The sequence below is a fragment of the Denticeps clupeoides genome, chromosome 3 (genome assembly GCF_900700375.1).
Source record: "Denticeps clupeoides chromosome 3, fDenClu1.1, whole genome shotgun sequence".
Classification (NCBI taxonomy): Eukaryota; Metazoa; Chordata; class Actinopteri; order Clupeiformes; family Denticipitidae; genus Denticeps; species Denticeps clupeoides.
The window spans coordinates 5,966,284-5,979,952 of NC_041709.1; the positions used below are offsets into that span (position 1 = coordinate 5,966,284).

The 13,669-nt window shown below is 42.1% G+C and overlaps 3 protein-coding genes and 1 non-coding gene across 4 annotated transcripts; 2 read left to right on the forward strand and 2 right to left on the reverse strand.

Annotated features, from left to right (window-relative positions):
* Positions 1-92: 92 nt before the first annotated feature.
* On the reverse strand, positions 93-6,160 carry LOC114786391 (uncharacterized). The gene is made up of 8 exons (XM_028973485.1): positions 5,870-6,160; positions 4,933-5,489; positions 2,832-4,605; positions 2,697-2,753; positions 2,470-2,602; positions 2,268-2,386; positions 2,116-2,187; positions 93-1,901 (listed from the first exon to the last, which is right to left on the reverse strand). The coding sequence occupies exons 2-8, from the start codon at positions 5,477-5,479 to the stop codon at positions 1,634-1,636; spliced, it is 2,970 nt and encodes a 989-aa protein (XP_028829318.1). The 5' UTR covers positions 5,480-5,489; positions 5,870-6,160; the 3' UTR covers positions 93-1,633.
* Positions 6,161-6,786: 626 nt separating this feature from the next.
* Positions 6,787-8,571, forward strand: LOC114786054 (vesicle-associated membrane protein 5-like). The gene is made up of 3 exons (XM_028972840.1): positions 6,787-6,905; positions 7,201-7,326; positions 7,408-8,571. The coding sequence occupies exons 1-3, from the start codon at positions 6,903-6,905 to the stop codon at positions 7,594-7,596; spliced, it is 318 nt and encodes a 105-aa protein (XP_028828673.1). The 5' UTR covers positions 6,787-6,902; the 3' UTR covers positions 7,597-8,571.
* Positions 8,572-8,686: 115 nt separating this feature from the next.
* Positions 8,687-13,116, reverse strand: tmem150ab (transmembrane protein 150Ab). The gene is made up of 8 exons (XM_028972844.1): positions 12,963-13,116; positions 12,159-12,411; positions 12,000-12,047; positions 11,796-11,882; positions 11,158-11,225; positions 10,921-11,048; positions 10,515-10,692; positions 8,687-10,285 (listed from the first exon to the last, which is right to left on the reverse strand). Exons 2-8 carry the CDS (start codon positions 12,221-12,223, stop codon positions 9,975-9,977), a joined length of 885 nt encoding a protein of 294 aa, XP_028828677.1. The 5' UTR covers positions 12,224-12,411; positions 12,963-13,116; the 3' UTR covers positions 8,687-9,974.
* Positions 13,117-13,567: 451 nt separating this feature from the next.
* trnag-ccc (transfer RNA glycine (anticodon CCC)) lies at positions 13,568-13,638 on the forward strand. The gene has a single exon. It is a non-coding gene; the product is annotated as a tRNA-Gly (tRNA).
* The last annotated feature ends 31 nt before the right edge of the window (positions 13,639-13,669 follow it).

The following is a 13,669-nucleotide window of genomic DNA, read 5'->3' on the forward strand; positions in this document are numbered from 1 at the left end:
CATCTGCAGCACCGGCGACAGAAATGCACCTCAAGGCAGGTTCCGCCAGTCGATCCGATTCAGCTTCGCAAACGTACAAAGACAACGGGTGTCAACACTATTTTATTCATAAAAAATATATATTTTAAAATAAAAATCACAACAACAGATGACTAATAATTAGTGTCGGTCTGAATATAGCAGAGTAAACTTCCAACGTGCCCGCGTCCTTTCTAACAACGTGAACAAGGGCCAAGGAGGGGAGAAAAGTTGCTACAGAAACTCTTCACAGTTATTAAATCGTTGATATATATGTATAAATAATAGAAAGAGACTTTTCTACCACTGTAATCTCCCCCAGTACAGAGTAGGCAGTTGCTGGATCCGTCTCTTTGGGGTATTAAGTGCAGGGTTTTTAATTCTTTTTTTTTAAACAGGGCCTTCGGTAGATAATTAGAACTGCAAACAAATAAACAAATAAAAGTAAACAAGGCTTCCTCATGTACCCAACATGATCAGAGGGGCTATCGTTTTTTTAAAGGGTGGGGAATAACAAGAAATCGTGTAACACATTATAATGGTGGGACTTGCTTGAAAAACCGAATGAACATTCCAGCAACACACACTGGGATATTCTGAATGCATTACAGCATTGTGCCACTAATTCACACTGACTGTTGTAAACCAGCACACAATGCAGATGGTGCAATGACAAGGAACTGTCACCCGTGCAACCTTTACATTCGTAGCTGAATATTGCACACATGTAATACAATAAAAGGTAAAAAGAGAACTGAGGATCAATTTTAAAAATGAATGGTTTGGATATTAAATCATAAAAACCAAACATAATATTGAGTTCACTTCATTGATAAAACAGGAGTAGTATATAGCAGCATGAGAAATGACAAATGCCAAAAAAAAAAAAAAAAATTCTTCACAAGTAAACAATCCACAGGATAAATGCACACTGCAATCCACACACACACACACACACACACAGTGTAATTGTTAATGGTCCTTGAAGATTTTATAAAAAAAAAATTAAGTTGTTTTCTCTGAGGAATATGAAGTTCAATCAACTATTTTAAACTACACCTTTGAAAGTGTTTCCTGGTAGGGTTCTGATTGATGCCTTGCAGGTAATACAACCAAAGCCTACCAAACAGTCATTTTTTAAAATTGAGAAATACTGTAAAAAGAAATGGCCACTGCCTTATAAAGTATGACTGTCCATTTGACAAGCAGAGTGTGGTCCAACTTGACAAACTGGGAATAGGACTTGTCTAAAGATCCTGGAGAGAAAAAGGAAGGGGAATACTGTTGAAGCATGAGGTTAAACGTGTTTTTCTTGTGATGTGCTTAATGCCTATGCTATATATTGTGTTTATCTAAGAAGGTATCTGACCTAGCTCCTCAATCTAGTGAAAGTGGTGGAGTTTCAAAACAGTCAAATGAAGAGTGAATACTTGCTGATTAAACATTTACTAATGGCAGTGTCACTGCAGTTAGGTATATCACTACACGCTTACAAAGACAATGGGCAGGTTTGTTTAATGGTAGGAGGGCTTAACTGATCTTCCATAAGCGATTGCACCCTTTTCTAGCCAAACTGGTGTTGTAGCAGGTCTGTGCATGAATAGAATGAAAACGGTTAGTCTTCCAGTCCTTCCCGAGATAAGAAGTCCTCCAGCTCGCTCAGTCTCTCGATCAGCATGATGTCCAGATCGGTGTCATCCTGCCTACTCCTCCTCCCTCGGCCCCGTGGACCCTTTACACGAACAGGCCCCACATTGGCCCTGGCTTTGCGCTTACGTGGCAATGTGAAGTCAGGGAAGTCCAACAAACGTTTCCGCTTTTGTTGACCAATGCATACTAGGGCACCATTTTTTTCTTTAGGCTCTTCAAATATGGTCTCAAGACTTCACAGAGAGAAGAAAAAAAAAACGGTTAGGTTGAAAATGGTGAAAGCACAGACAACACTGTTTACAAAAACTACTGAAGTCGTTCTGGACAAGGGCATCTACTTAATGCCGCAAACGTTTCCATGCTAGAACGGACCTTGCTTTGCACTGCTAACCAGATGATAAAGGAAAGTACAAATGTGCCAAACTGCATCAGAACAAGTGGACTGACCTGTTGGGGGTTGGAGAACGATAGTTTTTATTTGTGTAAATCTCTTCTAGGCTGAACTCCTTTTTCTTCAGTCTAACAAGTAAGAAAAGGTCAAAACAACTGAGGCCTCTGAATTGTTTAAAGAACAAAGAACAAAATCAGGTTTCACTAACCTCTTTGGTTTCGGAAGCCCCATGGGGGTGAGATTGTTGTCTGGTTTGGGAACGGTCTTTCGAATGCGGATCTGGGAGACTCTTTTGGACCGTTGACCTTGAGGGGCCTCAATACTTGCCTTTGGAAGAAATACAGTTTTACCTATTTTGTAAAATTCTAACATGATAACCTGACCTGAAACAATCAGCATAAGGGGCTCACCTCTCTTGACGCACATGGCATGCCAGGGTACTTGGCGTTGGCACCGTCAAAGCTTGGCACTGGCTCAACCGGCGTAACATTCAGAAAGTGAGCCTTATGGTGATGACGTACTGGTGCAGACAGAGCAGACTTGCTGAATAAGAAAGGGCGAAAAGGAGACAGACAATAAACCACAAGACCTGCAGTGCACATATTTCACAAGACTAGCAAAACAAAAACATGCCCACCGTGCTGTGACTCTGGTCCTAGAGGGAACTGCCTCTTGACGGGACTGTTGGGCATATCTGGCAAAACATAGGAAGGGTCAGGGAGAACACCTGTGACGAGCGTTACTAAATGGACGTGTTCGCTTTAATACTCACATGTGGTCATTTCCCAGACCTGGTGGAGCAGTATGATCAAGCAGAGGCCGAAGGGGCGGGTGCCTATCCTGGTTCTGCACAACCTGGGCCACTATGCTATGCAAAGCAGCTGACGAGAGCTGCAGAAAGTGGTGAGAGCGTCTCTGTCTGAACCAGAGCCGGAAGCGGCCTGGGGATGACATGGCCAGGACAGTGCTGAATCCCGCTTTTCCAAAGCCTCCCTGGTCTTGGATGTTCATGGGGAACTGCATCACTGCCCGAAAGAGCTGTGAAAGGTTTGGCTGGCAGGCAGCAAGGAGCTGACTGAAGGAGTTTTCCTGGGCAAGCATGGCAACTGCCCCAAGCTTCTGAGGAGGTTGCACACGAGGCTGCATCTGGTGGGAAGTGTCAGTCTTGTTGATTAGAGTCCATTGTTGCAACGGCTGCTCCTTACCCTGTTGCTGCTTTAGTTTGGGGTTGTGGCAACGCTTCAGGTTACCAAGTTTAACATAGCTGCACTGGCTGGCAGGGAGCTGCGGCAGGACAGAGGAAGACCTGCTAGACATCAGGAAGTTGGCAGTGTCGGACAACTGCTGAAGGACAGTCTGTTGCTCCTTAGAACAAGATTTTACACCAACACCCAGAGGCTTTGAGAAGCCATTACTGTGTGCAGTGAGACTAAAATGGTTCTGGGTGAGCCAAAATGGCAATAGGCTGCTGTTTGTTCCTTGGCTCTTCGTCTGAGAGAGTATGGAATTGGTATACGGAATAAAGGCAGATTCTACAGTCTTGTCCAGAACGTTGAACTCATTAGACTGCGACTCTGGTGTTAAATTGTCAATTTTCTGCTCTCTAATGGCCCCCTCTGCTATGTTTGATGGACTTTCAGATTGATGAGGACCATCTTCCTCTGGTGCTCTGTCTTGGTATGAGTACCTACTAGCCAGTGGCTCTTTGGTGGCTGATGCAGCAGTGGTGTCAGACAAACTAACTGTGCATGAATTCCCCTTTTCTGGATTTATTATTTCATTCACTGCAGCCTGACATTGGGACCAATCTCTAGTCATTGATAAAGGCTTAGTCAGTATTCGGTCCACAGATATTTGTGCTTTTGCTGACTCACACGGTAAAGCGTGTCCAGTTTGACTATGCCCTACATCTGTAACAGAACATTCTGATATGCCTCTTGGCTCTTGTTTGGGGGTTAATGTAAAGTCCTCTGTAGATGCAGAGAGAATAGCTTTCTCCCTGGGCATCTTTTTCTCATCTCCTACAAAGTTCCTGGGCATCTCAGCACTGAGAGAAGGCACCTGACTATGTGCAGAAACATGTAAACGTTGAGTTTCCTCGAAAGGCTGCAAAACATTGTGCTCAAGGGCTTTGAATGGACCATTACCTAAAAACAAAGGACACTGCCCCATGACAGCTTTTCCATCACAGGTGGCTAACTGACTTAGAGTATTCTCTCCATTTTCAGCTTCCATGTCCATGTCACAGTCTGAGACAGGGGAGTAGTTGCCCTGTATACATTTCACTAAATTAACTTCTGTTGCTGAAGAGGGCATTATTTGTCCCTCCTCTAATCCATTCAACTTTTCTCTGCCAAAATCCTGTAAATCTTGGGCTGGGCTCCTTTGGACCAAGTCGAAAGAAGATGGTGATGGAATCGCAGATTTCCACAGACAGACATGCTCAGAAGCCTTTTCAAGGCAAGATCCTGTATAATGATGACTATGATGTGGATCCATTGTGAACGCTGGTGTATCATCTTCTTTGAACTGTTTATGGTCTTTGCCTAAAAAGGTAAAAAGGACTCATTATGGTTGTACAAACACTTTACAAATTTTGTTCTCCAAAAGGAGAAATGATTCATTGAACGAACCAAATCAATGTAGAACTGAATATAACCATTGTTGGAAAGGACCAAATCAATACAGAACTGAATCTAACCATTTTTGGGGAGTAGCTAAGTTATGTAATTAAAAAAATTGTAAGTGTAATAAGTTATGATAGGAAAATGTATAAATTGAAATTACAGTTTCTAATTGAGGTAACTAAAGGTGTATTCAAAATGCCAATATGCTTTATATAACCCATACTCGACCACTGAGTCCACACTCACCAGTACCCTGCTCTAGAAACCAATCCAGTGGAGCAGGTTTGCCAAAGGAGGTGGAGGGCACACTCTGGTCCAACTTGCTGTGCAGAAGTGCCAGGCTACTGCCATGTGCATTGCTTTGCTCATACAGCTGATCCATCTTTCGCTCAAGCACCTCAAGGCGCTGGCTTAAACTGCCCAGCATGCCAGTCAGGAAATGCTTCATCTCTGCCTGCTGTGATGCCAGGAATTGCTCCATAGTTCCCAGCTGCTCTCCAGTGGGGCCTGGTGGACTTGCAGGTGAAATGCCACATGGTCTACATACTTGCAAATGATGTTCTGACGCATCAGCAGGACTAAGATTCACCGGAGTAGATATGTTTTGCTCGCACTTATCTGTCTGATAAGCTCTACACTGAACTGCCTCCGGAAGCCCCTCATCTATCTTCTGCTTTTTGGGTGATTCTCTGCAGCTTGGGGCCAGTTGCTCCTGATACAGCAGAGGGCTTGATGTAGAAACAGGCCCCTGGTGTGCCTCTTCCAGATCAACGGGAACAGTGGACAACATCATACCCACTGACCTAAATCGCAAGTGCCAGAAAAAGTTTAAATGCAAGATTTGTAGAGTTACATAAAATTAAATTGAACACGTCGCAACAATGTGTTAAGAAAACATGGGGAATTTCCCCATATATATATATATAACATAGACACCTATCAAAGTATTGTGCCAAAGAGGCGAATTCAGTAGAAGCACTGTCATTCAACTATTTTTTGGCTTAAAAAACAATGTCATGTAACAGGCAGATGGATTTTCAAAGCATTCTACATCATGCGCACTTCCCAGAAGCCTGATCTCTGGGCAGTGAACGCACAACCGGACCGTCGAATACACCCCGCAAACACGTCCGCTCACCAGAAAGCATGTGACAAACAATTTGCCCGCAAAGGGGAGGCGTACCTGTAACCCCTGCCCCGTCGCCAAATTACAACGTCCTTCCAGACCCCCGCATCTCCGCGTCCCGTCGGAACGGAAACACCTACGGTCTTCGCGGCGGCCGCTTCCGGAGCCGCCGGACCATTCAGCGTCCAGGGTGCATCGCGGCCGGCGGGTCGCCACACGGCCGAGCTCGTTACACACGCGTTACACACGCGTTACACACGGCCCCGCTGCCTTCACACCGCGGCCGACCATAAACAAGCGATCAAAACGGCGACGTAGATCTGCTTCCGCTCCGTGCGGCCAGGCAGTAACCGCGTCTGCCATTGGCTGGCAGAGGAGGGATGGTGGAACGCTATTGGATGATTTATGTGCACGACGCTGTAGGCTCACTATTGAACACTTTAGTCACATATCCTCACACATTTACTATTGTGCTGCACAATATATATTTTTTGAATGTTTAAGTGCAGTTCCGAAGGTGGTGAAAGAGTATCTAGCATGTGTAGCATGTAAAATATAAACAATACAATTATGCAGTAACTTAATATAATAAAGTACTTCAGTTTAATAAGACGTTAAAGAAATTAACCACAGTCAAACCGTTTTTACGTTATTTTTTATACCTTTAAATACAACTATGACGCTATTACAAAATAAATAAGTCTTTAAATTGAGCCTTAATAACTAAATACACCCAAGTTTTCCATCCTGGCCGTTTTTATGGCAAGGAAATTCGCACTTCAAGAGGTCTTGTGATGGTGCGCACAGCCTCGGTCGCTGTGAAGACCCGAAGATCACTGCTGAACGCCTCTCAGGACAGGAGCTCCAGCTAAATCCCATTATTGTAACTGTACAATATTTATGTATAATAAACTGTTCTCCGATGGCGTGAGACCTGTTCAGGGGTAAAAAAAAAAAAAAAAGAAGTGGAGGGAGGAGCTTGCGAGGATAAAGTGAAGTTTCCTCCTTTCGTCCTCTCGCGGCGCGAAGACAGGCTGCGGAATATCGAGTTGGTTTTGCCGCTGGCCGGGCGGATTAAAAGCTGAGTAAAATGGTAAGATTCCGAGTTAAGTGGCCATTTTTTGTTGCTGTTGCGCGGGTTTACTTCAGCACAGGTGTAGCTGGCGTCCTTTGTTGGTCCCGCCTCGACCTGACAGGAACCTTCACTTTTACCTGCATGTCGGAGCTTGTAAACCTCTTTAGTTCACAAGCGTATTAATAAATTCGACGGTAAAAAAAATGTTCAGTTTTACGATGGAAATAAACTTTGAAGTCAAATGAAATAACGTTATATATATATGCATTCAATTATTGCAGCCTATTTTACAATGTTTCTTTTGCGGAAAAAGGCGAGCAAACTACAACAGGAAGTGGAGGAGGTGAAGGTAGTGATGATTGAAAATATGAATAAATCAGAAGAGAGGTCTGAGAAGCTGACAGATCTGGAGGAACGTTCGGACAACCTGCGGAACAGTGTGAGGATTTTGCGTTTTTTTTAAATTGTCCTGTTTTCTCCCACCTCACAGTCATGGTAACATTTTGGTGCATCATTTTAGGGGAAAATGTTTGTGAAGACCTCACAGAAGGTGAAAGATGAGAAGAAGAAGCAGAATGTAAGAAGCAAATACATACTGTATGCAATTGTGGGGTCACTGGCCCTGATCATCATTATTGTGCTGGTGATCAGTCTGACCTATAACAAAACCACATCTGTCCAAAACACCTCAACATCGTCACCTCCATAAAGAACTAACCCTTCCAAGCCAAGGCTGTGAGGGGCAGTCTTGGTACAAAATGGACTTTTGTTGTGTGTAAATTACGTCTTGTGTGTGGCTGGGGACAAGGTCACAGTGTGAGTTGGGGAAAAAGTCAAGAAAGAAGATGTTTATATATACCTAGCCCACCCTACCTGCCTACCTGGATCTACTCCGGGTGGAATCTTCTGCAAGGGGAACATGGGGAACCCTCGATAGAGAACTGGCTGTAGAGGCATCCAATGTAACTGCATACATAAAACGTAGCACCTCGTCAAATGTAGAACGTACCAACATTGTTGTTCCTCTGAAACCGTGAGTACACCGAGATGCAATGATAAGTAAGAAAGAAGAAGAAGAAAGTGAAGTGATTGTCACATGTGATACACAGCAGCACAGCACACGATGCACACAGTGAAATTTGTCCTCTGCATTTGTCCTCTGCATGCCTGCCACATGTTTAATGCAAGATGCAATGTTGAGGAACTGGAATGCATAAGCCTCAGGGGATTTTGCAGTATGCAGTCGCTGTTAAAACTTTGTATTTAATCGTGAAATGTTTATGTAAATTGTAACAACTCTGTGGTACTTAAATTATGCTTCAAAGCTCATACTGGTCAAAATAATAACTTTGAAAGCAAATATGTATCTTTTTAAATGTCATATGAAAAGCTTAATTTAGACAATCATAAACTGTACTAACACTTGTGGTGTAAACACTGCAAAGAGATAAGGGACGGCATTTTTCGGGACGGTGGTCTTTCTATAAACAGTCTTTTCAGATTTTTTGAGTACAAAACACTGATTTAAATCTATGTGAATTCATACAAGGTCTAGGTCAAGAGCAAAATTAAAAATATTTTCATTTATTTATGTTCCAGTTAAAAGAATTGCATTTGGAAACTGGAATTGACTCAGGTTTGACACAATCTACATATTAATAAAAAAAGACGTGGATTACTTTGAGGATTTCTTTGAAATGTCCCATTCATTCTAGTGTAAAAATCTAATATCCAGTCACATATTCTTCCTCATTCTTCCTTATCAAATGTTGTAAAGACAAAAAACACTTCTCAGGTCGTGCAGTGATTAAGTTACATTTTATTTCATCTTTGTGTTTGAATATAAATTTTATACAACAAAAAAAATATGAAACCATGTTTTAATTGTAATTATAAATTAATACTCTGCTGAAATCTCTCAATTCAGTTCAAGTTTTCCCTGCATTTCCATCATTTTCTGAGGATCTGAAACACAACATATATTAAATAATTCTTGATTGACATTAAAATGACATGTTTTGTCATCACATACGAATGCTACAGAGGTATATTTTATTGCCGGGAAGGGGGGGGTCTTCAGCATTTTTCATGGCCTCATACTAACAAATGCAATACAGAAAAAAGACTGAAAATAATAATAATAATATAAGACCATGCTTTTCAACAAGAGCAACTAGATCTCTATTCAAAGTCAAGAGCTAAAACAAAATCTTACAGCTTCCAAATAATGTCCAAATCTAAATGACATAATATGCCGAAGTAGTCAGATATTCTGTGGAGACCATTTGGCAGACATACAATGTTATCTGGCTTAGCAAAAAAGGAAGCACTTTGTATAAACTGCCCAGTCATGGTTTAACTTAACAGACAATCAACCATGACACCCCTCCTCAGCATTACATGGGACGATACAAGCTAAAGTCGAACGCTGGAGCAATCAGCCTTTCTAATGATCAGTGTTTATTTGCATTCATTTACAAGCAGGTAGGTATGGCAGCAGTATGGCAGGCTTATAAAAAGTATAACTTTCTTCGTTTAATGACCAACAAGATACACTTTCACTGGATCTTTGTGGTATTGCAGCTGTACAGTGCATATGCTGGTTAGGATGGACACGCACTGACAATTGCCATTCTTTTACTCTCTTTCTTTAACATTAGCTATGCTATAAAACTAGAAGCATCTAAAACACTATGAATGAGATTCAGCCAAGTTGTATCTTGGTGTTCTCCGTACAGTTCTTCATGATGAGTGGCATCATTACTTAAGAGGGAGAAAGGGAGGGGGTAGCATTTCTTCAGTCAACCAGCAACTCCAGCTTGAAAACCATCTAAAATTCACCTGATGGATAAAGAGTCTCAAAGTCTGTTTTATCCAGTCGGTCAGGAAGCTGTGCCCTCGTGCACATTCACAGTAATATTGCCCTAAACTCAGGAGCAAGTTCACCAGGAAACTGGTGTGCTAGAAAATAAAGTTTGTACTACTATTAAAAATCTCCCCACAAAACCCCACCGTATGTCTGTGATGGGGGGTATTGCTGTCGGGTTGTAACAGATTTTCTGTGAGGACAAATGTGACTCTTGGAAACTACAGCATGGCAGTGCTCTCTGGGTTGCAGTTGAGGTGGGTGGAGGTGCTGCTGCCACCAGGTGACTTCAGGCTGCGACCCCCACACCCCATTGCTGTGCTCTTCCCTAACCCGTGACTGCCCATAATGACCCCTGACCCTTGGTGGTGGCTGCGCTGTACTAGAGCAGCCATCATGGTGTCGCTGTTGACTGCCCCAAACTCATAGGTGAAGGTGCCATAGTAGACCAGGATGACAACGGTGAAGACCCACTCACAGATGGCAGCTGCATGCTGAAGGACAAAGCTCTCATGGATGAAGAAGACTCCACCTTGAAGAAAATTACTTGAGTAAAGGAATATATTTAAAAAATATATTTAACAATAAAAATTATAAAAAAAAAAATTCTAATGTGATCATATTTCTTATTTATAAACATGCATTATTCAACATCTTGGTGAAATGATTTCTTGACTTTATCACATAAAAAAAACATTAAAAACCATTGACTATGAAATTGTCCAAGCTAACGTCTCAAACACAGAAAACTGGAAGGATACTGAGGATGAGGGAAACCAGAGCACCAGCTGAGAGAGCCACTCGCACATGGGCCATCCAGTAGTCCAGGGCAGTTTCTGCGATGCGGTATGTCAGCACACACTGCAAACATACAAACAGCAGGCCTGCAGGGAATGCCACACCTGCCCCAACATAGTGAAGAGACTTGGCGTGATCCACCTAAGAGAAAAGGCGGGAAACAGATTTGTAATAATCAAGTCTTCAATCATGTAGTCTGATGGAAACACAGAAAATTACAGTCGGTTAAAATGACTGTTTGTAAAATGACTTTGATTGTTAGGTCAGACTGGAGTGAAAATAAATTGCGGAATGTGATACAGGAGCATGGTTGAATCAAAATTTCCCAACCATAAATATTAATACAAACTAACATAATTTCAAACCCACCTGAAAATTGCCAACCATGACCAGGCCGAGTGCATTGATGCAACCGGAGACCAGGGCACTGGTGTTTATCCAGCAACGGTGGCTGTGCTCAATCACCTGGGCATAGCGGAGCATGCAGACCATGACCACTGAAGAAGAGAGAGGTTCATTTCCCATTAATCTATTTTTCTTGCTTTCATGGTTTGCCAAATTTAAGGAGGCTAAATGCTTGTAGGTCAGTGGGTGACAAATCCTTACCCATGAAAGCTCCCACATTACCAATCAGACTGAAGAGGCAGCTCTCCGGGGGGTAAGACCCACATTTACTGTGGGAAAAAAAATGCTTGCTAAATAACAATGTTGTGACAGGATAGACATATGTCTATGTAAAATATAATATATAGAAAATGTGGCTGGTGTAAGGGTTAACAACAACAAAAAACAAAAAAAAAATAATAATAAGGTGACTATGTAATGTTACCTACATTTGAGCATTCTGACCAAGCATGTTATCAGTTATTAGCAAGCTGATATAGTCCATTTAGCCATAAAAGCATCAAACGGCAATTTTGTCAATATCAACTAAGGCCAAGCGTGTTTGGTTATAGGGGAAAGCTAAAATGTACAGAGTGGAATCGGACATTGTCCTACAAGATCTTCTAATTGTTCACTCTTTTGAAGCATTGCTCACCCTCTTCAGACAATTCCAATCTTGAGTTTGATGATCATATTGCTGATTGACAGGGTAGTACATCATCACAAACCACATCAAGCAACTTTTACAAATTAATAGCAGTGACATGTCTTAGACTAATTATAATTCTGGCTTAAGTTCACAGTTCCACTAAAACCAGTTTACCCGATCAAAAAAATTAAGCATAATACTGACAACACACCTAATAAGAGGGATGTCCTGCAGTGTACAGCATGTCTTTGGAAAGCCCTTCCTGGCTGTCTCCTCACTGCAGGTCACATTGTAGGTCCTGTAACCACAATGGCCAAGAATGTCATTAACAAAATTAAATTAACTAATGTAAAGCGCTTCCATTCTCTTCTCTGACCAATCATTTCAATCATCAGCAGAGACTAAAAAAACCCACCAGTTCTCTACAGGACAAACATGATGGTTCATCACTGCCATGGCATAACTGCATAAACACACACAAAAATATTTTAATTCACCACAGGATAACAGTTAATAATTGTTAGTTTAACAATGTGCTTTGCACATCTTTTATATTGGGAGTTATGGCACTTACACTATCCATATTCCTGTAATGGAGAAAGCTGAGAGGCTGACTGGCAGGACGATCCAGGCGGTCATTGGGCAGTCTGTGTCGTGCCTGTGTCCAGATCATGGGGAGGTGAAGGACCAGGGGTGAAGTGACAAGAGGACACACGCTACCAGGTGAAGCCATGCAGTGTGTGGACATGAGAGGACTATTGGGACAACAGCTCTGTTTCCACTAATACATTTGCTGGTGGCTTGGTTTGGCTGACAAATTTGCAAACCTGAACAGAGGAGAGAATGTTACATGGATTCATTTGGAAAGATGAGTACAGTATAAGCGAGCAGTAAAATGACATTTCCTATAGTTAAGGACTAGCTGCAGTGCACAGCAACAAGCACGAAATAAAAGAATCAAACATTATTATAAACCGCAATGTATTATAAAATCACAACGTACACATGCAGATACCCACAAACCACGAAACTCGGTATAGGCTTAAATACACGGGTTCAGTGAGGGATTAAGAGGAAAAGCAGGAAAGGCTATCACAAGCTAAAACTGCTAAGATGCACGGCCGGTGATCACCATTATCATGTTTTGTACGCGATCTTTATCAAAATAACTGCATCCTGCAGATGTCACAACAGATGCCGACAGTTGTTTTTATTATTATTATTAGCAATATACAGTGTTGCTGTAGACGAACAGTTAGCTCGGCAGCTGAGTGATAAAACTGGATCGCGCAACATGCAGAAGATTTTCAAGCGTAGGGGTGCTCTTCGTCGAATAATTCATTCGGGTCCCCAGCGAGGGGGAAAGGTAAATTCTTACCCAAATTCCACCGGCGACCCCTCTACGTCGAGGCTAAGTCGCTAACCAGCATCTGGCGACGGCGGTCTTCGACACAAGGACGTGAGAGGACGTCGTGACGTCACTGCATCTCACATTGGACACCAAGGGCTTCGCGCTGTCAGTCTGTCGAGGCCACCGCGGTGACAGTTCTGCAGAACTGAGATGCACGTCCACGCTAAAGCACGATGATTTAAAAAAAAAGGCTTATGTACCCCAGTGTTATATGTCATTTGGTTAACTTTGTTCTTTTGATTAAAATGTATTTCCTGTAATATTTCTCATTTGCTTATTCGAGGTAGATCGCTCAGTATGCTTGTCAATACTATTTTTATACATTTAATTTGCACTTTTTGTTTTGGTAAAGACGTTTTATTTTCTGAAAGCTATTCTACTATTTAGAAAACGTAGTTTGACAAAACGGTTCTTTTCAAATGTATATAAAAAGCAAATAAAAGGGTCACATGTGATACCTTCAATGTTAACATTATTATCTACAGCTGATGAAATACATTTGTAGATACAAGACAAAAGTTTTTTTTTTTTGCTCATGGAGAAATTGCAACGACAAACGCTCAAACGCCATCGCGCCGCTGGTGTAGTGGTATCATGCAAGATTCCCATTCTTGCGACCCGGGTTCGATTCCCGGGCGGCGCACTGGTGTTTTTTTTTCCAACATCGAACGAAT